General features: G+C 41.1%; 1 protein-coding gene across 1 annotated transcript; it reads right to left on the bottom strand.

Moving 5' to 3' along the window:
* Positions 1-7,384: 7,384 nt before the first annotated feature.
* Positions 7,385-21,183, bottom strand: LOC134137284 (cytochrome b5). Its single transcript, XM_062570066.1, has 5 exons — positions 20,983-21,183; positions 13,551-13,679; positions 11,892-11,921; positions 9,352-9,386; positions 7,385-8,512 (listed from the first exon to the last, which is right to left on the bottom strand). The coding sequence occupies exons 1-5, from the start codon at positions 21,124-21,126 to the stop codon at positions 8,434-8,436; spliced, it is 417 nt and encodes a 138-aa protein (XP_062426050.1). The 5' UTR covers positions 21,127-21,183; the 3' UTR covers positions 7,385-8,433.
* Between the last annotated feature and the right edge of the window lie 1,399 nt (positions 21,184-22,582).

The following is a 22,582-nucleotide window of genomic DNA, read 5'->3' as shown; positions in this document are numbered from 1 at the left end:
GCTTTACTAAACTGGGGTTGTGATAATTCTCATTTTCTTAGCTTTCTCTCTGTTTGTTTCCTGTGTTCATTCAAGCAGTTTGGCATCTTGTAGGTTTGCTTCCAGCCTGGACATTGCAAAGGCTGAGGAAATGCAGGAGAGCTGGAGTCGGCACCTGCCTGTTGCTCAGTACCGTTTCCCAGGTTGTTACAAGACTCTCTTGAATGCAGTTTCCAAAACACATTGCTGGTTTGATAACAAGTGATTTGGAAGATGAGTTTTGTTCTTGATTTATTGATTATGCAGTCCCACACCCTAATCTCATATTTGCCCTTGTTCTGCTTCCCCAACAGGGTCAGTCCTGAACACGGCCTCACATGGCATTCCCAACTCATGCTTTCTCCCCGAATCTTTTTCTTTTCCTTTCCTACATGAGGTTAGAGTTTTCTAACTCTAACCTCGTCTCCACTCAAAAATATCCCCATTTCCAGGTTCTGCCTCAAAATAAATCACAGTCATTTTCTGGCAAGGGCCCTCAGTTTAACCTGCCAGTCCCTTTTAACTCACTCTGTCTGCAGTCCTCTGCTCCTGCACATTTCTATACTCACCACCCGTTTCGTGCCTCCCCTCCTCCTATTACGAGCATTGGCTCCGTCCAAGTGAGCCTCGCTCCTTGTTTTTATCTGCCCAGATGGCAGCAGGCTGAAAGGCCTTTCTGAAACCAGCCTCCCTCCTTCCCATAGGCTTCAGCAGCGTTCAGGCAGGTCTCACCAGGATTGCCTTCACTTCTTGTCCAGGAGAGGCTTGTGCTGACACCAACAGGACTCACGGGGACATGTTCTGCTCCCTGGAAGGGTCAACGGGCTTGGGGAGGACATGAGCCTTTGGGAAAGGCCTCAAGCATCAGATATAGAGGAAGTGCCAGGTTTTGTCCACAGGAGCTGGGGAGCTCCAATAGTCCTCCATCTCCATGGAGGTCACTGCGCACGGGTCAAGGGCTGAGTGAGGGCTAGTGGCTGTGGCTCAGTGTTGTAACCCAAGCGGGCTAAAAAATTCCCATGAGTTAAAACACAGGCTGGCACCCAGTCAGGTCTCTGGAATCACCTGGTGAGGCCCAACTGAGGGCTGCTCTCCTTGTCTGGCACCAGGATACTTTAGCGTTTCTGGCTACACAGACACCTAGACTGGGATTAAGACTAAGATTAGATTTGGGATAGCTTTTCACAATGGCATGAGCCCCTTGGTTTAATACAGACAGTATACATAGTATAGACAGTAAGATGTAGGTGCTCTATATAAATTGAAGTATTTATGACTATGGTGATGCAACATGGAAAAATACAGGCCTGAAAGTGGGCACACAAAATGTGATGTAGAGGAGAACAGGCATGGTGGGACAAGGGCTGAGGACCTCAGGCAGACCTCAGAGCCAAACAAAACCCCCAGCTTTAGGAGTAATGAAAAAGTAAAACATACCATACATAGTAAAGTCAGATGTAACACAATTGTGAATTGACAAAGAAAGAACATGGTTCAAAGGATATAAGGAAATACACGGAGACAACCTAAGCAGTTCCCAGAGGGGGAGAAAGAAATCACCACCATCATAGTCGTCCTGGTGAAGGACTCAGGACAGAAGGACTGCTGACAAAGCGCCATACCTGCTCCCCCTGACTGCAGCCATCAACCCAGAGGAGCAGTGCAAGGGCAAGCACGACACCGGAGGAAAGGGGGTAGATCCTAGGAAGCGTGTATAACAGTTTTAACTGTCTTCTTATTATTGAGGCTTTCTAGAAGTAGTCATGCTCGTACATATTCATTTTCTTCCTTCTTCTGTAAACATTTTGACTAATAACAATTTTTTGTTTAGACTATTAAAACCACAATTATACTAAATACTACATACTGGTCTCTATTTATAAAATATGTATCTTTTTTGCCCTAACAAGATTTCAACTGCAACAAGGCTTGTACAAGCATGGATATTTTTAGGCAAAGGATGAGAAGGGTTGCTAGACTCTAAGGCTAGAGTCACCATTCAGTTTAAGGTTGGCATTATGGCTCAGGCTTACAGAGCTCCTACAGAAAGTGTAAAGGCCCAAAATGTCCATCAGGTGTGGCTGAGCTAAGCCAGTGCCATTCGCTGAGATCCTTTAGCATCTGCAGGTACACTTTTGTAGGCACCCCTAACTCTACCGGCAGCTCTAAACCTCACTTAGCAACTCTGCGCAGAGGCAGAGCTCAGTGAGCCACCTGGGCATCAGCTGGCAGTTTAACCTGCCAGCAGCTTTCTCAGCCACTGGTTACCACAGTGTAATCCCAAATCCTAGTCCTGGTTAGGCTGTGGTTGGGGACTACAGTTCGGGCTTGAATGCAACCCTGAGTAGGAGCAAGGCTCGTGTCCAGGTCAGTCGGTACGAGTTGTTAGCTCTCATCGTTTCAAGCGCTTTCTCAGCCTCCCACATCTCTTCGGCTACTGCTGCTCAAGCTGGTGGGGGGGCCAAGAAGTTCGGCAAAGGGCTGGTACTGCAGGAACAGGCTGGGGGAAGAGGAGAGGCAGGCCAAGAGCCTGGGGCAAGCCCAGAAGGTTTTTCTTAAAAACTAGTTCACTTTCCCCCATAGAGTCTCACCTTTCCCTTGTGCTCCTGTTCTCTGGTATCTCTGCACCTGGCTTAGATTTCGGGGCACATGTTACATCAGATATTTTTCCTTCCAGTTTGGATACTGGACCCTGACAACCACTCGTAGACCACATAAATAGTTAATCAAACAGTGAGCCTCTGAATGGAGCCGTCACATTTGGAGCTAGGATTCCCATGACAGGGTCAACACAACTCTTCCGCCTTGGACTCTGCCCCGGCACTGTTCCCTCCACACAGTCCAGAAGGACACAGTCGAAGTTCAAGTAAACAAAAGCTTATTGGACTGCTTGGGCAACTGAGAATAAGACAAAAGATAAAGCAAACTGCCTAGATAAACATGTAAAGATTTGATTATTATTACTAGTGTATGGCAATGATAATGGAAAGGGTGAGAGATCTATTCAAACTTTGCAGTGGCACCAGACAATGATCAAGAATGAGGCATGCCTCACACACTTGTATTCAGAAACTATTCTACACAAAAATATTGAGGGAGAGAATTCTTTTTTAAAGAACCAAAAATAAGTTTATAGATACTGTTTACCAAAATATTGCTTTATATTCTTTTTTGTTTGTACCTTTCATGCTTTCAAAGTAAGACCAAAAAAAATGTTTTGACCTCTTTCTACATGGAAAATAATTTAAATTCTGCAGTTTTTTTCCATCTGCTCTCAGGTTCAATTTGAAGAAATGATAGGTTTTACAGAAGAAAAAGCTAAACAAGTCTCATTCAAGATACAGACTTCATTCTGTCTGGTTAAGCTCACAACCTTCTAAGCTGGTTAAGCTCACAGCCTGCCCTACCTGTATTCGTCATCGCTATAGAAGACTTTTTGACATTATTCAACTTGTAGGATCCTTGCAGGGATCTAGGTAAGTGCTGTTCCCTTAGAGCACTTGTATGATGCCTTACTTCAAAGGTCACTGGTGTCTCTTCATTAACATGCGCTAATGTGACCCAGCCAATGTGATCCTGGCATACCTTCAAAAGAATTGCCTCTACAGCCTTCCCAGCCCCACAGAAAAATAATTGCTCTGCAAGCTCTTGCAGCCTTCAGGAGTGCCTGCAAAAGGAGTCCTGCAAATACAGACATACTAACAGAAAAGAAAGAGAAATGGAAACATCAAAAAGAGCCATCAAACTAGACCTTGGTAACCCAATGCCTCTACAACTGCATTAAACGGTTTATTTAATTTTTTTTTCATCTGCCGCTAATTAAAGCCTGGGCCACAGAATGATGCAGCAGCTGCCTTCAGCAAACAAGGCAGCCCTGGCAAGCAGGGACAAAATGAGCATAGTTACAAACTCTTTCCCCTTTTGTGGTGGGTGTGCAGCATTTTTTTCCTCCTCCAAACCTTGAACATTTTTAAGAAAATCCCACTAAGGACAAGGGAAACAAGCAAACATCCCCCCCCCCCCCCCAGGAAAGCCGCTCCGTGATTCAGAACCCTGTAATTTTTGTAAAGGGCAAAGGGAGTTAGCTTGAACTTATATTAAAGAAGCATTTGGCCCAAAAGAATTATAAAGCCAGGAGTTTCCACCTCCCTCCGCCTGACTTTCAACTAACATTACAGTGAAACGGAGGGAGCAGGACTTAAGCTGTGAGCTTGCACTCGCAGGGAAAGGAGAAGCAAGGCTCTGCTGAAAACTGTATGGCTACACCTGCACCAAGACCTCAGAGATGTGGCCAAACTCACTGTAAACTAGATGTTTTTCTTCTTTCTCTCCTCCCTCTGGTGACTGTTCCCTTTCTCACCTACTGACACGTATTTACAAAAAATTACATTTTTCATATAAGTGTTGGTGAAGAGTCTAGTCCTGTTGATATGCATTTGTATGTGAGGCACCAACCTGGATCAAGATTCACAGGACCCTGAGACGGGTAGGTCTGGTTTGGTCAGACTTACACATCCACGAGATGTTGAGCTTCTCAAGCATATAATCATATATCCTTCAGCAAAGGTTAGGTAAATTACCTTGCATACAACAAATATTAACAGCAGCCCACAACTAGTAGTTGCCAGTGAGTAGCTAGTAAGCTTTAAGTGTATATGCCCTAACTTGTATTTTAATAACTGGGTCATCCACATTTTCAGGTTTGAAGGTCTCCTCACCATGACAAAGTATATTATAACCTGTATCACTCAAGCATGTTTGGTATTTCATTATGGTCAAAAGTTAGCTTTACCCGCATACCAGGGTCTATGGAAGAAGGAGAAATACTTTCTTTGCTAACTATCTCTGCTAATTATCCTACCAGGTACTGCTCAAGGACTCTTGCCAGTTCACAGGATTTCTATTGTAGTATATTCAGAATTACCAAAACCTTTTCCTAAGTTTTAAATCTATCTTGCCTTAGCAAGGTAATTTTTCTTCATGAACAGAATTTTGATGTTACATTCTCTGTGTAAGTGCATTAGACAATAAGACACTGGCACAAAAATTATACCACATAGGATAAAAGTCAGTATTTATTACTTTTGTGTGAGACTACAATGCAACACAGCCTATGCTGAGCTCTGTTTTAGCAGGCATCAATAGAGACCTGAAGCTGCATTATATGTCCCCAACTCTAAGGAACTGTTATACACACGTTCTTACATGTGAAAAGATTAAGAACAAGTCCAACTAGTTTTCAGGAAGGGAAAAAAAAAAAAACAAAAAAAAAAAAACAAAAAAAACCAGTATTAATCACCTACCAAGGTTCCAACAAGTGCTTGTCTGCCCATCTCCTTAAGGTCATTCATTGCATGAAATAAATATATAATGAACTGTTCATAAGAAGCACTGTAATGTAGTATTAAGGGAAAGTAAAATGGAGAAGAATTAAACTCAATGATATGATTCATCAGTTACTGGACTCAGTTCAGATCTGGTCAGTCAGTAGAGCTAAAGATAGGGGGAAGAGGAAGCTCATTCCTGTTTTTCTCCTGTACTGTTTCTGAAAGCCTTTCCTATATGCAAGACAAGTTCCTTAATACTATTAATGCTATGTGTGCTTTTGTATGATACTTTGATATAGCTTATTCTTTTGCACTCAATTTCAGTTAACATTCATTGACAGCCTTGCAGAAAATACAGCAACAGTTTTGTTCAACATGGCCAAGAATTTATAAGCATTCATCTCAGTAATCAAACATTCAGAAAATAAAAAAGCAACTTCTCATCTTTTTATCTCTTAGATAAGATGTAACATGACTTACAAATTTGTGATCAACTTCCATTTAGCCTAAACTCTTACCTAACTTGCCAGTTCCTGTCTGTCACTCTGCAAAATCCTGACTGCAGCAGAGGATTCAGTACTGCAGAAAGGCACTGGACCATTGTGCCACAGCAACCGAGACAGAGAAAGAGACAGTACAGGGTTTTACAGAGAAAAAGTTGGGTGGCTTTACTCCACATAAAGCAAGAGGAAGCCTACACTGCCTCCATTTAAAGGGTATCTCTTGCAACTATACATTCTTTTGAGCAGCAGAGAACTGAGGCCAAAAATACAATACTCAAGTACATTATTTGAGGATACAGAGAGGATAAACATTATGAGATTGCACACACAAACAACAAAAGGAGACATCTAATTTAAAGCATTAATCATAGAAACAAGCTTCTCCTAGGAAAAATTAAAGTGAACTCCCAATTAGAGCAAAGACCTTCAGAGGTGAATTGGGGACAAAGGATTTTGTTTAGAGAGGAAAAGTCTCCATCATTTCTTTTTGTCATCAGATAATAAAAACATGGGCTATTCTTAATTCACTTTAGTTTCTCAACAGCATAATCCATTCCTCAAAGTTATGCACATTTTCCCCCCCTCATATTCATAATTAAAAGTTAAGGTCACAAAAATTCCTGTAGGATCCCCTACAGAATGCAGCTCTAACCTTTCTTTAATAATAGTAATAATAATAAAAACTTGTTAGCCTTTTGCATTTATCAGTGTACATGTGAAAACTTGAAAACAGTCAACTTCACCTCTGAGGAACAGCTTACATCAGCACTGAGAGAAGGGAATTTAAACCAGTTACAAGGAATGAGTTGCATACGTCTACATTAACATCTTAATACGTTGCACTTTTTGAAATATCTCCCACTTGTTTCCACTCACTGCATTTTAGGTTCAGATTGTGGGAAGTCCCCCAGTGTGCCCACTGGATTGCTTCTGGGTAGAACTGTGCTTGAACATGGGCTCCCGGGGAGCTCTTAGGCATTCTAGCCACTAACAGACACCCAGTTCATTCTCAACTACTTTAACAGTAAAGGATTTCCATTTGTAATTCAGAGTCTTGGACGTACATAGGCATTTTATGCTTCAAGAATCAACAGATAGCGTCAATCTCCTGAGATCACACTCTTCCTCCTCAGCCCTATTTTAAATAAAAAAAAACAAACCAAAAATCACACAAACCAGTGTTCACAGTGCAGTATCTTTCACCTTGACTTGACATAGGACCTACAGCTATGCGTCTTTCATAGTGCCGCCAAAGTGCGGCCTTTTGAACACCACCACAAGCCCTGATGACTGCCAGAGACGCCAAACCACTGCTAACAGGGCCCCAGCTGGTGCTGAGGCTATGGTGTTTGTCCTAGACAGGATAGGAACAGTTAGCCAGGCTGTGTTGCACAGTGCCCTTTCCCAGTCTTTATAAGCAATTTATCTCAACTTTCAGAATACACTAACAAGTGTACTGGAACACTTCATTAGAACATCTTTTCAAAGACCTCAGAAAAAAAAGTTTGAAGTGAGTATACTCGAGTCAAGCAAGAGTAAGTAATTAAACTTTTATTCATGATCATTTACATATGGCTAAAAAATGCTCACCACAAAATGCAAAATTTTATCTTGTATTTAGCAGTGAAAACAGTCATCTCTTCATAGTGAAGCACCAAGGAGCACATCATAGAACAGTCAGAAAGAGATTCCCATATATCATTTTTTCCTTACAAGGTACCATGACAAAATTGAAGATCTCATACAAGTCAAAATGTTCCCAAACAAGTTCTAGAGTCACCTGAAGTGCTTGGCAAGAACAGTATTATTTAGTAGTAGTTACATTATCTGTAGTGGAATTCACAAAGCACTTGTTTTCTATTTTTGTAAAACGGTTACTGCTCACAAAATAGACATCATTAGGCCAAAACTGGGCTGAACACTGGGACCAATTATTAATATTTTGCTTGTTTCCTCAAAAGGTAGCAGTTTGCCAGTAGGAAGACCTATACCAGCTGTAGGAATAGACGTTAGGAAGCAAGATTATAGCTCATTATAGCCCAGTTGGTAGGGCCTAATAACCACTTACAGACAGCTGTCTATACCTATTACCCCACTCAGCTTTCTCCATTCTGCTTTTTTTAATTAGCATTTAATTCAAACATACTATATTGAAGAAAACAATTTTGAAGTTAAGTGAAGTTGTGTACATGGATGAATGTACATAAAGTTTTGGTAGTCATTTAAAGCTGTAAAATTCATATGCAAGAGAAGTCCTACAAACCTATTTTACAAATTAAAAAGAAATAACCAGAATCATAGTGTCACCTACAAAATATTCTAGCACAGAAATGAATACAGTTATCAAATAATTCATTAGAAAATAAAATTGTTATACAAAAAGAAATGCTGCCTTTTTAATCACTTAAGAACTGCAAATAAGACAGCAACATTCAGAAAAGTGCGCAGCAGAAAAGAATTGTTCAGTTTTCTGAAAAAGTTGAATTTTTCTTCAGACATCAGGCTTGTCAGAAACATAGTGGGTTAGGCTTGCTTATATTCTTTCCCAAGTCAGTCTCTTCTTGCATTAATTTTCCATAAGGCGTTTACTCTGACATGTAGGAACGATACATTAGGGCTGCAATAATAGCTGCGATTGCTGGGATCACCCAGTTGGACCATGAACTAGAAAGAAGTTTGAAATATCAGTTTAGAAATGGTCACCAGCAAATTTTAAAAGGTTAAGTCATTGGTTAGCAAAGTTACACACACCACTTTCTGCCTCATCCCCTTCCCCAAACTCTTCAAAGTTAATATAGCAAAATACACTGGATGGACAGTGATACTTTAGCCAAGTAAAATAGCTTATACTATCACGCTTTACATTGGAGATTAAAATAAGCTTGCTCAAAGGACAGTAAGATTATAGATTTGTTTAAAGTTGTGGTTTACTGCACAAAACAGTATCATTCATTCAAAAGCTACTCTAAAAGACAACATCATATGACACTTTTAAGGACCCAAGCTCACCTCTCAAAGGGGCATGCAAGCCCTCACGTTTCAGTGTTGGGACAATTGAGTGTATCAGCAGGATACTAGTTTATGAAGCTTGATTTGGTGGAATTTACGCATTTAAGACTTCCCCCCCATTCTGACACACTGTTCATCTCCTTAGATTTGTCACAAAAAAAGGACAGCAATGGCAGCAAGTGCCTTCTACTTAAGTCATCAGTAGCCTCTGGAAATGAAGGCTTAGGCACTATAAACCATTCGGTAGAGAGTGGTACATACTAATGAGAAAGTCTCCACAGTAAGCAGCACTTGCAAAATGATGCAGAGATGACAATTTGGACTCTGCACAACAGTAATTTTGCTGCATAAACATACATGTTATGTGCTACATAATAGTAATGCAGTATTCTCTAACACCAAAGCTTCCACCAGATGGAAACTATTTGGATTTCTAAGCTTCAGAAACATTATCATAGGACACTTAAACTTTGGCATCAGAAGTCATACTATACCTGGAATCAGACTGCTCAGTGGTAATAAGAGTTTCCTGGAAGACAAAACAGTAGAAATTTATGTCAGGCAGACATTCTTCTTCGTCCCTAACCAGCCCCTGAGCTTCTCAAAACTGACTAAATGGGACTAATTACTACCTTTTTCAAATGAAGCAATCCACAGATTTATCTGCCCTATGAGGAACGGCTGCGAGAGCTGGGCCTATTCAGCCTGGGGAAGAGAAGACTGAGGGGGGATCTTATCAATGTGTACAAGTACCTGAAGGGAGGGCGTCAAGGCGACAGGGACAAACTCTGAAATTGAAGTTATTTTGTGTGTGAGGTTTGTTTGTGGGGTGGAGGAGGGTTCTTTAAAGACAAAGATTGCTTGCTTGCCTATGATCTAATTGAATTGTCTCCAAATTAACACAGAAATATTTCTTATATGGAGCCTACATGAAGCAAGCTACTGAATGACATCCAGATGAGTTTTATAAAATTCAGTTTGTGTTTAGTATGATGTTTCAGTCTGCATAAGGATTTCAGTTAAGTTATTACTGTTTTTGATATCTTTCCATTTTATTTTTCCAATTTCCACAGCAAAAGGAACACTACAAAAATCCTACCCCTAGCTGGGTACACGTACACAATTTATAATCCTACCTCTAGCTGGGTACATGTACACAATTTATATGAAGATTTATTCATTTGAATACATTTAAAAGGCCTAAGGATTAAGACTAGATCTATCACTAAATAGATAACCAGAATATTTATAATTCAGTTAGAGCAAAGGATTTCTCAGATCCCCTCATACAGATTTAACAAGCTGCTTTATCACATAAACATGATAATTCAAGTGTTTGAAAAATACCATCTTTAAAGAGTAAGGCTCATGATCACCTCTGCACTGGTTTTGTAGATTGCTTCAAAGAGAAGTCTAACCCTAGAGCCCAGTGCGGAACAACTTGCGCCCACACTACTAAGGCTAACGCCTCCTGTAACAGATTGGCCTTATCTACAGGGGCAAAGGGCCTCCCCCAACCCCATGCCTCCTTTTTTGGAGGAGAAAAACGCAGCCACTTTGTAAAAATGATTTTTTTAGCAGTATAAGTGTAAGCCAACTTTAAATACAACACAAGCAAAAGGGGGACATTTGAAAGCACAAGCCTGCTGAAGGTTGCTAGAAAGCTTGGGTACAGGGAGCCTAACTTGCCAAGCTACACATCCAGAGCACACTCTAAGGCAAAACTATCTTATCAGCTATGCCCACACTTCCTGTGGAGAAAAGGGTCCTTATCACTCCAGAAGGAAGCTGGAAGACACACATGTAGTGCAGATGGCCTCACACCAGTGCCAAAACACGGGAACAAACCAAATAGAATACAGGAAGAGGTCATCATGATTCATCTGAACTCCAATTGATCATAGTTTGACCAGATTTCCTGAGCATGGTATAGTCAGGAGATGGTGCTATTACAATTTGCACAGGACAATCTGTTTCTCAGTTGCATTTATGGTTGCTACTTTCGCAGTTTACATACTAATTGCTCTGAACAGCAGACGCTGTTCTTGGAAGGCACTCTGAATTCCTGTTCCCATCCAACTTCTTAATTATTAGGATGTTGCTTCCACTTCTTAATTAAGTGTAACTACTACAGTGAAGATCTCAATGTTTATTCCCAACTTTCTTCCCTTTAACTTACTCATATTAAGCAATTTTACAGAAGTGATTGTTCTTGAAAGTAATCTCAAAGAGCACACGCAAAATCCTATTACTAATATACTCCATTTCAAATTATGTTTAACCATTTTCCAAGTACAATGCTGTGCTATTAAGTCAGCCCTGAGCAACATCCCCTATAAACAAAGTAGCAACAGGTGTACAAGTTAATCCCTGCCGCCCTTCCTCCTTTAACAGATGTCAGTTTTATGAGTTTAACACCAAGTGTCAAAACAACCTTATCTCAAAAGAGAAAAAAGTGTTAGTGTGTAAGACAGTGCAATACTACATTGTCAGGACAACGTCAGCAACATCTACTGAAATAGGCATGAAGTAAACAGCATTTTACCTTGAAAAGGCTTCACTGTTGCTAGTTAACTAATCTATTACATAACAAATTCATCTGTATTCTGTATAAAACAGAGCATTGCTACTAACCAATTTATTGTTGTCTATATATCTAACCAATGTATTGTTATAGCAAAGAAAGTCTAGAATCGATGGTCTTCTAGTGTTCAGTTGAAAAAGTTAAACTTATACACAGGACTGATAAACAAGCATTTTGGAGGGGAGAAAGAAAGATACGCAGTGCTAAAATATAATGCCATCACTTCACAATCACTTCTTGCTTTGAAACCCACACAGTTTACAGGCAAAACAGTATAGCTAACAGGAATAATTCACTGTTAAGTCAGATCAACAGATTTATGACCTGAAACACTATCCCTTTAAAATCGACTTGAATTATTTTTGCCTTTGTGGGTCTACTTTGTACAGAAAAACACTACCTCTAACGCTCAGAAGAAACAATGATGTAACGTTTCAGGAAAATACTTACTGTTGGTTTCTGAAGCTTCCCTCTATCATCCTGCAGGAAAATAAGGAAAAATGCTTAGAGAGGAAAAAACAAAGCATTCAAAATTTCATTTATCACTAACTTCAGTTCACAATTCTGTTGTGCTGATGTGTATCTATTCCTTCTCAGAAAAAAAGATTTACAAAAGGGCAGAAATGTCAACATATGATGCTGAGCTACAAACAAGATCATTTCCTTGAAATGAATAGTGAAATATGTTAACAATTATTTCATTTCTTTATTTCTTATGCCAATGTGTGTTTCCTTTGTCTCTAAGCAGTACATAACCTTAGCTTACATATAGATTGCAATAATATAGTTTACCTAGTCTGCTAGCATCATGACCAATCTTATCTAAGTAGTACTGGTCCAGCACAAAGGTCTCTAATTCTATGGCTCTTCCATAAACTCATTAAGTTTTCCAGGTAGTAGGCACATTCATTACAAAAAAGGCAGTATATCATCTTGATAGTGTTGTAATCATACATAAGACTATCAACAATTGTTTACTTTCTATCAGGTGCCTGTTTGATAAGAATTGAAGATTAGTAGCCAAATTAAGAACAAAAACTGTAACATCAGTCATCAGCAGAAACAGATTACAAGTTTATTAGGCTACAAATGCATATGATTCATGAGTGCATATCAGGAGAGGCTACACCAGTAACAGTTATCAAAACAGGGCTTAAGATGTATACAGGATGAGAAATCTTACTGTGAAGCACACTACTCAAAACAAGGATATTTATCCCAAAGGCAAGGAGAAAAAAAAAAAAAAAAAAACACAAAACAGAAGACAACAGAAGAGGCAGCAACAGGCAGTACAGTCTGCACACTAGCAGTCTAAGTTGCTATCAAGCACTTTTCAGCCACCAACGTGCAAGGGAATGTAGGAAAAGGCAAGTCAGGAGGAAGCCAAGGCAAAAACTGCTGTAGCTAATAGGTAGAAATAAATCCTTTAAAGCCTGGGGCAGCAGAAAGGTGCTCGTTAAAAGTGTAAGAAATGGCAAGAAAAACAGGAAAAAAAGGAGTTGGCAAAAGAACTGGTGGGAACTGATGATGAACAGCCTTAGAAAAAATAAAATCAAGCATGTAACATATTGACACAATACAAAAGGGGGGAGTCTAAGACAGGGAAGACTGAGAAAGCATCAGCCTAGATGAAAACCACTACTGCAAAGATCTGTCTAGACAGACATGCAGAGATCCAGACTGTACTTGTAGATCTAGACGGAAACCTAACATACATATTTATAGTGATGAAAGCAGAAAAGAGGCTGTTAGACTTAGACATACTCTGACACATCATCTTCAATGTCTTATGTTGTTTTAAGACTCTTTAGTCTTCTTATAGAGCTCACAGGTCAGGAACAACATGATTTCATACTCAGTTTATTCAATAGCTAAGCCGAAATGCATTTCAAAGAAAGATCTACATGCAACCATTGTTATGGTACACTAGTCAATTGCTGAAGATTGATAGAACCCATCTCCAGTCCTGGTCCACCACAAAGAATCGCAGGAGTGGCATACAAACATGATATAACTCTTTTTCATTTTGAAGGTAAATTACCACAGAGGCATCCAGACACAAGAACACTGTTTGTAAGCAGCAAACTACCAGTACTCTTAGATACTCACTGGATGAAGCTCTCCAACAATAAATGTCTCTGATAGTGCCCTTGCATCTGTGGAGTGGCCAACATCTTCAAAGTTCTCAGTAGCATCTCCTCCAGCTTGCTCCCTGAGGACCTCTTCACCTCCTGGGTGCTGCAATTTAATCAGTTTCGAAGTTGTTAGTGGGGGAAAAAAAAAAAAAAAAAAAAAAAAAGAAGACATACACACACCATTTCCACAATTTGAAATTTTAAGTTTGGCCTTCCAAAAAGCAATTGTTTTAAAGCAACTGCAAACCTCTTTAAGTAACTCCAGGGCTCAGAAGTCAAAAAGAAAAACTAGGTCTCTGCTTCATCAGTGACTAATCAGTATAAGGCACTGCCCATAGCAGCTGGAGAAGCATTTATAATGTAACAGGCATCAATCATCAGTCAACCTTTCAGCTGGCCCAATTATTAAGCTGCACTCCCTTCTACAGGAAGTCTATGTATTTCATAGAAAGAAAGCTTTATACAAAAAGGATAAGAGTCAAGAGGTATCATTTGCAGCAAGCAGCATTCCAACCAGTTATAACAAAACTGCTCACAAGAAGGGTGATCAAACACAAACAAATTGGCCAGCAATCCTGCAGAATTTTCATACTTTTAATCATGCAAAGCTTGCATAGGTGAGGCCCTGAGGAACCAAAGCTAACTTTCACATTAGCACTAGTTTGATCCGGGCACTGGGCTCTATAAGGGTCCTTCCCAACAGATATTATTGTATGATTTTTATCTAGTGAGTCAGCTACTTTGGAGCTGCTTAAGAACAACCGAGAACTCTTGCAAGACATTAAATTAGCTTACAAATTGGTTTTGTCAGTGTGGTCTTGTGATTCCATAGCCAACTAAAACCATCGAGATGGGAAGGAGAGTAGCTGTCCTAGCATCTCCTAATACCTCTACCCATTACCATTTCTTTAATCTAGATCCTTGCTATCTGTTGACTTTTATTCTTCCTCAGGATACATTTTGTGATTGCATGCAGTTTCACAATCCCATTACATCAAATAACTCAGTATATAGTGCAATACATAAATCTTAGTTCAATAAATTTTCTCAGCACCAAATAAGTTACTTGTAAGTAACATGCAAAGAAGTTTGTCACTCAACTTAGGAGTGAGAAACTACTCTGTAAACCGCAGTAGCGATTAGATAAGCAAGTTGAAAACATGTTAGTAATATTGCCTGCATTAGGACAGCCACAAAGCAAGTTCTGACACTTTACAAATGACAGAAGATAGTATTAACATGCCTGACCCTCTAGCACACTGGGTAGGCAAATATGCACAACCTTATGATTACTGAAAGCTAATCATGCTGCATTAGGCATTGAGGATGGGGAGGAGTAGAGAAATAAAGTAAAGGTTACAGTAGTTTTGCTTATTAAAGCTTGTTAATACCCCCTTCAGAACCTGAATTCTGTTTTTCAACACTTCTGACAATGGAACCTAGAATCATAAAAATAAGCAAATACCCTACTGTTCAGGTTCAACTGTGCTCCAAGCAAGATAAACAGGAAGTCTGTGCTCAAACAGTAGATAAAAAATGGCATAAACATTTCTGCCAGCCTAACAAATTCAAGTTAGCATTTACTTCAAATATTGTATTTATCTCCCAGCAATCTTTCCCTTTCAAAGTAATTCTTATTCATACTAATCAAGAAATGTCATTATTAGTAGTTTTCAACAGCACTAAAGCACTAAAACTTGCATTAATCCTTTCAAAGGCAGGTTTTTCTTTTAAAAAAGACTACAAACACTGTGGGTTTATTTATTTATTTATTTTTCCTAAAGCCAAGCTTTACAGTTAGAAGCACTGCTGATCCCCACTATGACTAAGCAAAAGCAAAGAGATTAAGCAATTGCTAGAAAAGAGAGATTATGTGCAGCAACTGAGCCAAAAAAGGTTAAAGAAGTGCGTGCAGAATAAAGATTACGCAAGTGGACATGCAGATATGGTGGCACGCTGACCAAAATCCTGCCCTTGAATCCCTTCTGGTAAGTGTTCAGGGAAAGGACAGGACAAAAGTTGAGGAAATATTCAAGTTTAAGGCCCTGAAGTTTACAGTACATTCAAGAAACTCAACTCACCTCCCAGATACTGCCATAACTAAGTCTTCAAAGAATTCCATCAACAACATTCTTCAATACCACACTACAGAAATGTGTTCCCCAGAACAGGGAAAAAAAAAAAAAAAAAAAAAAAAAAAAACTATTCTCCCAGGCCTGAGCTGTGCTGTATCAAACTATTAGATATTACACTAAAAGGATTGTCTTGTAGTTTGTTAAGCAAGTTTTCCAAGGAGTTTTGCCTTTTCTGCTTAACAGACAAGACATCAAGTAGCACTATGAACTAAAGTTACACTACTCAAAGTGCATTAGCAGCATGTATATTTATATTCATGTACTGCCATGAACTATGCACCCTACTCAAGTCAACAGATAAAACACCAGTTACTCCAGGAATCTGTCAAGATCATACAGTTTACACTTGTTCCTCCAAGTATATAAGCAAGAGGATTCTTACCAGTATAACTGCATCTACATTAAACCAGCCATTTCACAGACTGCTTTAACAAACTACTTGCAGACAGCTGCCTATGAAAAAAATCCTACACTCATTTGTTCCCAAATCCCTTTCTTGTGCCATGATAATGCAATCAATCACACAGCTATAGGAACAGCCTAAGTGCAGCACTTTGGCTTTTTTGTAAATTAATTTTGTCCTATTAAATCCTAGTCTCATCAGTGACCAGATCCCTCTGCCTATAAAGCCATGTGACTGACAGTGCCACCACAGAGAAGGTGTGACCATCAGTCCCCCACTCAGTGACAACCACAGAGCAGCTGAAGTCAAATGACACAAATGACACTCACCCTGACCTCTGCCACCACAGCTGTATGAGGCCCAGAGAGGGCAGTAGGAGGAGGGAAATCTTTCATCACAACCTGGATATAGCTACATCAGCAAAACTAAGGTAGAGATAACTAACTCTATATGGAGTTTCCAGCTCATTAAGCCACTTAGCACATGTTACCAGTAACTAGAAACCTACTAAGCTTGCACAAAAGCTTACTTTTCTCCCTAGACAACACCTCTACTTAAAAATACAAACTCAAACCCCCTCCTACAAACAACTAGCACGTATTTGAGCAACACATGAAAAGACTGCATCTCCACTAATGAAAGGAAATAACTGAAACGCTTCACAAACAGCAACAAATGATGCTGGTATCAAAAAAAACTTAACACTTTCCATGGTTCAATGAATCTCTCAAAGTTTAGTTATACTGGGCCTTTGTTTACACTTCCACAGAGTGCACAAAGCTGGCTACCAGAACTTCTACTTTATTAAAGAGCTTCTTGATAGTCCCTGGAACTAGAAGCCCATGGAGTACACAGATGATCGCTCACTCCTAAACCAAAATCCTGCTGATTACAAATACTTAGAAAAACATTTTAGTTAAATTGGGGCTCAAGGGAAAGGAAAAGGCTTTTTCTAATTAACCTAGTCTAGCTTATTTCTAGGACATTCCCAGTGTAAGTTATATGCATAACAAATCCGTGCAAAGACAGTAAAAGTCTCTAGTATAAACTAGCTTAACAGTTCTAAAAGCAGCACATTAGAAAAAACTTCAGACAATGCAACTGCACAGCCATATTCAGTCATCACCTGGGTCAAAAGTCTAATTACTTCATCCTGAGCATTTATCACATTCTCCTCCACCCCTTCCCTCTCCATACAGCCATGCAACTTTGTGTCATAGTTCAAGACTCTATTAAAGTGTAACTATCTTAATTCATAATCTGTCCCCCCACATCCCATACTGGGAAAACTAAGTCTAGGGTCACGTTTGATTTTCAGGGAGACGAGCACAGCTCTCCGCCAGTGGTAGTCTGCAAATCTAAGTATGGCAATTTGCACCACAGAGAATCAGAAGCAGAAAGGAAAAGCAACAGAGCCAGAAATACCCTGAGAATCTTAGCATTTTTGTGCAAGACTGACAACACTCATTTGCTTCAAGGACACTTTCATACAGCAGGAAGAGTTTGTGTAAAGTGCATCTTAACTACTGGAATTACAGGACAGAAGTCCTGCACTGAGAATTTCAGGAGTAGCGTTCGATAACCCTTTATTTTTGAAAAGGGTCATTCGGATTTCAGACGAAGTGCTAGAGAAATGTCCAGTAGCTTGGCACCCACTTCCCTGCTTACGAAACAATTATAGCTTGTAATGTTTTCCCAAAGAAATACCAAAGAACTCCTGGTTCTCCCCCTCAAAACACCCAAACCCTCCTCCAGGCTTCATCATGATTTTAGGAAGTGACAACACTGATTTAAATCTTTGGAACTTAGAGTTTTGCAGTTGAAACTCATTTGTTGACAGATTAAAGAACATGCTACTTGTGACACCTTTGGATGTAAATGACTTAATAAGTTAAACATAGGAAATGTCATGCTGCTGTCCCAAAATATAATCATATCAGATGAACATAGTTTATCATGACATAGAGAAAACATTTTACCATGCTATTCTGACACAATGAAACAGTATTTTTCTGCATCTAATAGTATTTTTATTTGATTAACATTTCCAAAAAACACATCTTATGGGAGCTGTTGAATCTCTGTTCAGATCACCATGAAAGCTCTAGCTCATGAAAAAAATCTACATTGGCATTAGCCAATTATATTCCTCTACATGAATTGTATTCCCGAAGAAACTTTCAAGACTAAAGGAACCTAAAAAAAAAAAAAGGTCTACTTTAGATGACTTTTAAATACATATGGTAGTTGGTTTCTAGAAAGCAGTATTTCTTGCAAGTAAAGACATGTTCTTATTCATGTTAGCTTCTCTGCATAGTTTAAGGAATCCAACCAAGTTCCCACAAAGGCATTGGGAAGAATCTCACCACAGTGGGAAGCAGATCAGGTCACCAGTGATTTTATTTTTGTTTTTATAGGCAGAGCTACTCTTGTTTTGCTCATCAAATTGACATCAGAGCCTGAACAGCGAGACTGTTTTATTAAGCTAACAAGTCAATTATCAACTAATATACTTAACCTGACAATTATCATTTAGTATTATTCTTATTATCTATATTAACTATACTATAGTCACTACAACCATAAGATCCCAACACATGCATTTCCAGTAACTATTTTTCTTAAAAAATGTAGGACCTGAAACTAAGAAAACATTTCTCAAGTTTTCTGTAGTACAGGTCCAACAGGCTTTGACTTGAAAAGGTGATATCAGTTTCCTGACTCAAGAACACTGTTTCACATCAAGAGCTTTCAGATACTATACTCCAGAAGCTGAGGTCTCTGGATTTCCTCTCTTACAGGGCATATTTTGATAGAGAAAATTCATAGATTAAATTCAAGTCACTAGACTTGATCCTGAGATCTGCTGCTTTAAGAAAAGCAGTTGTTGGAGTTCTCATCTTTGGTAATCTTTAGGATAAGATGCCAAAGTACAAAATCCTTCTTTCCTCCAGCACTTGAGCTGTATTTCAAAGGAGCTTTTCTTAGCTTGGCTTCCTAAGGACAAGGCTCTAAGTACCAACATCCACTCAGTAGGAGTGAGGAGATGCTTTAACAGTGCTCTCACTGAAGTACTACTAGACTTTTAGTATCCTACATTTAATTCTTGAAATATCTTAATCTTTTCTACTCCTGCAAGGAATTGCAGCATGGAGTTTCACTAATAACACTATAAAAACACATGTGTTATCTATGCTTTACTGGGAACAACTTACAGTACTCCAGTTTATGGAAACTTCAGTATCTCCTTATCTGTATCATGTATAAATCCCTCAAGGTGTCTGGGACCCAAGAACATTACCACATCACTTCACAAATTAACCAGGTATCAAAAGCATTCAAGAAAAGGTATATATATATAAAAAAATACTTGCCCTATCAGCTATTCTCATGCAAGGATTCCATCCTAGAGTGCACTAACACAACACATACTGTAATACTCCAGAACTTTGCTCGAAGTGAAGCTACACTGTTGAGAAGTGCTGGAAAAAGAAATGCTATCCAATCTTATTTATCTCAGAACATTAGAGTTCATGTTCAAGGTTCAGCTCCAAAGGCAACATTAAAAGCTGTGTAGCGTAAGGACAGAATTTGACCAACATGTACCAAGTGCTTCAGACACCCAACTATTGCTCAATAACAGCTACAACCAATTACTCAAGTCTGGTGATAGATAGCCTAGGCTTTTTTGATGTGTTACTGAACTGGCAAAAGTTTTCCTGAAGACCCTTCCTTGGAAAACTCTGAACAAGGAAATACCTCTTAGTATTTATCAACTTCATCACACATAACGAAGGAAGAGGATGTCAGCTTGTCTGTGCAACTATTTAAAACCAGAAGTTTGTTAGCTCTAGAGATTGTATTTTATGATTTTTTTTTTTTTTAGCCTGGTAGAAGAGCTCATAGTATTGCTTTGTACCAATAAAAACTGATCAAGTTTGGAAGAACAGCTATTTCAGACTTATAATCAGACTGCATGAAAAACTCCATTCTTCTCCAGAGATTCTACACTTAAAATGGCCTTACCTACAAAGACAGGCTATTACGTAACTAAATGATAAATGAGACAAGGAATAGAGATGGATGAAAATATCCCAGAGAGTGAGCCCATCAGTTTCCCAAACCAGCTTGTTGAACTGCCACCAAACCAGCTTGTTGAACTGCCAAACAACTTGTATTAGTACAGCACAAAAAAATGGAACAGTACATCATGAATAAATCTTAGCTATACTTAATACTGAAAAAAATACTGCTTCTCTAGATCTCCACAAAGAAAGTTTTTAATTGGTGCAGTCCAAGTAGCAGACTAAGCTGCTACTTTCTTGACGACAACTATCAATGATTACATCAGCTGCTCTGATCAACAGTATCAATCGTTAACTGGAAAAGCGGAGGCACTTAACTAGACCACTGCACTGGAGAGCTTGAACTTTAACAGCTCCACATTACTGCATTACATGCTCAAGATCTGCATGCTAAGACTACAGTAAAAGAAAAGTCTTCGGAGAGCACAGGTTTTTATAAAAGCAGAAGGCGTAAGGGGACGAGGGGAGTTAGTGTTATCGTATTGCTGCTCCTGGACTCGAAACCGCCGGCGCCCAAGCTTCAAGAACACAGGAACGGAGAAAGGAAGCGACCGGCTCCCGGGACGCGGGGCGCCGCGAGGAACACCTCCGGCCCCCCGCTAGCGCCGCTGCCCGGAAGCGGCCCAGCCGCCCCCAAGGCGGCCGCGCCCGCGCCATCGCCGGCGGAGGCCTTGGGCGTGCCCAGAGCCGCAGCGCCCGAGGCCCGGGACGGCGGCGTCGCCCCGGGCGGCCGCCCGGCTCCCGGCGCGGGGGAGGCCACGGGAGGGAACCAGCGGCACCCACCTCCTCCAGGAACTTGGTGACGTCGTAGATGCGGTTATGCAGGATGAACCAGGTGCTCTGGCTGTTGTTGTGCTTCTGCACCTCCTCCAGCCGGTAGTAGCGGCCCCGCCACGGCTCGCTCCCGGCCTCCTCGGACCCCACCATGTCCCCGCACCGCCCGAGCCGAACCACCCGCCGCTCCGGCCCCGACTACGGTCACCCCTAGCGCGCGCTGATTGGAGCCCAGCCGCAGCCTATCGCCGCCGCCGCCCCTCTCGGCCCGCCCCCTCCCTGCCGGCTTCTCATTGGCGCAGCGAAATGCTTCTCAAGGAAGACGTCCCGCTGCCCGCCGATGGTTGGAGGGCTCCGCGCTGCGCGCGGGGTTAGCTGGGCGGCCGCCGGGAGGGCCCGTGGGCGTGGCCAGCGTGCCCCGCGCCCGCGTGACCGGGCGGCGGTGACGGGGCGCCCGCTGGCGGCCGTGCGGGGCACTGCTGCACGCCGTTCCCCGCCGAGCTGGGGGCTCTCCCCGCCAGCACCCGCTGCTCGGTCAGGGGTCGGCGGCTCTGAAATAACTACCGTTCACAGCCAGACCCTTCATGGGGTCGTTCGAGGACAGGCAGTGTATTCCCCGATGGGCAGGCCGTGACACAAGTTACCTAACAGCACCTTTGGTCAGGTTTCAGTTGCTCGGGCTCCCGATTGATAAAACCGAGTTGTCGATTGCACCACCGCCGTTAGATCCACAGTATTACGACCCTCATTCAGCCCTTAAAATAATCTCTGTAGCTAGCCTGAACAGTGTGCGTGAATGCTTCACTGAAATAACAAAAAGCACTCGCGATTTTGAACCCCGGATGAGATTTGGAGTCCAAATGGTCCAACTTGCTTTGCTACTATGCAGCTTACCAGTGGGAAACATAATATGCAGTATCCTAGGCTGTCTTTCAGGCTGTCACCTGGCTTTGAAATGGGCTGTACTCATTACATTTCCTCTCCCAGAGTGGATGAAATGTGAGGGGAGGTACATGCATTTTGTTGAGCTGCATTTACCTTTAGAGCTCTTTACCTTTGGCAGCAGTTGGCTCCTTCACCATACACGTATGTTACGGAGAGTGTGGTGATAAGCTGATCATTAACTTACAACATAACTTCACTTACAACATAAGCATCCTTTCTCTGAAGTCGTAGCTTACAATAAAGCATACTCCCACCAACTATGCAAAGGCTGTGCGTTGCCTGTCTCTTTGCTATGAAAACGTTTTAATGTTAAGCATAAGCACGTATTACATGTGGAAAAAATGTGTCTACTGTTGAGCAGGATTTGGCCACACGTGCTGATTGCCCGCTGTTAAATATCGTCAATACTACCAGTCATGTCGTCTCCCACATTTCCCTTTAGGGAACACGAGCAGCTTTGCCCTACACACGTAGTGTCACTCTTACCACGATCTTCCACTTCGCGGGGACTCACAGCAACCAAGGCCCGGCGAAGGGAATTGACTCGCACCTCCCTTCAACCCCCCAAGGCGGCGGCGAGCGCTGCCGGCCCGAGAGGAGGCGGATTGCACCGAGCTCGTCCCCTGCCTCTCCGCGCACGGCGCCGCCTGCTATGGCGGCTCCT

This window comes from Rhea pennata, chromosome 2 (genome assembly GCF_028389875.1).
Source record: "Rhea pennata isolate bPtePen1 chromosome 2, bPtePen1.pri, whole genome shotgun sequence".
NCBI classification, from domain to species: domain Eukaryota; kingdom Metazoa; phylum Chordata; class Aves; order Rheiformes; family Rheidae; genus Rhea; species Rhea pennata.
The sequence above is the reverse complement of the archived record's forward strand: the minus strand, read 5'-3'. Positions and strand labels throughout refer to the sequence as shown.

Coding starts and splice junctions, on each gene's coding strand:
- LOC134137284 (XM_062570066.1), bottom strand. CDS start 21,126: ATGGTGGGGTCCGAGGAGGCCGGGAGCGAGCCGTGGCGGGGCCGCTAC. Junction 13,680..20,982: donor TCACCAAGTTCCTGGAGGAG/GTGGGTGCCGCT, acceptor ATTAAATTGCAG/CACCCAGGAGGTGAAGAGGT. Junction 8,513..9,351: donor ACTGAGCAGTCTGATTCCAG/GTATAGTATGAC, acceptor ACTTCTTTCTAG/TTCATGGTCCAACTGGGTGA.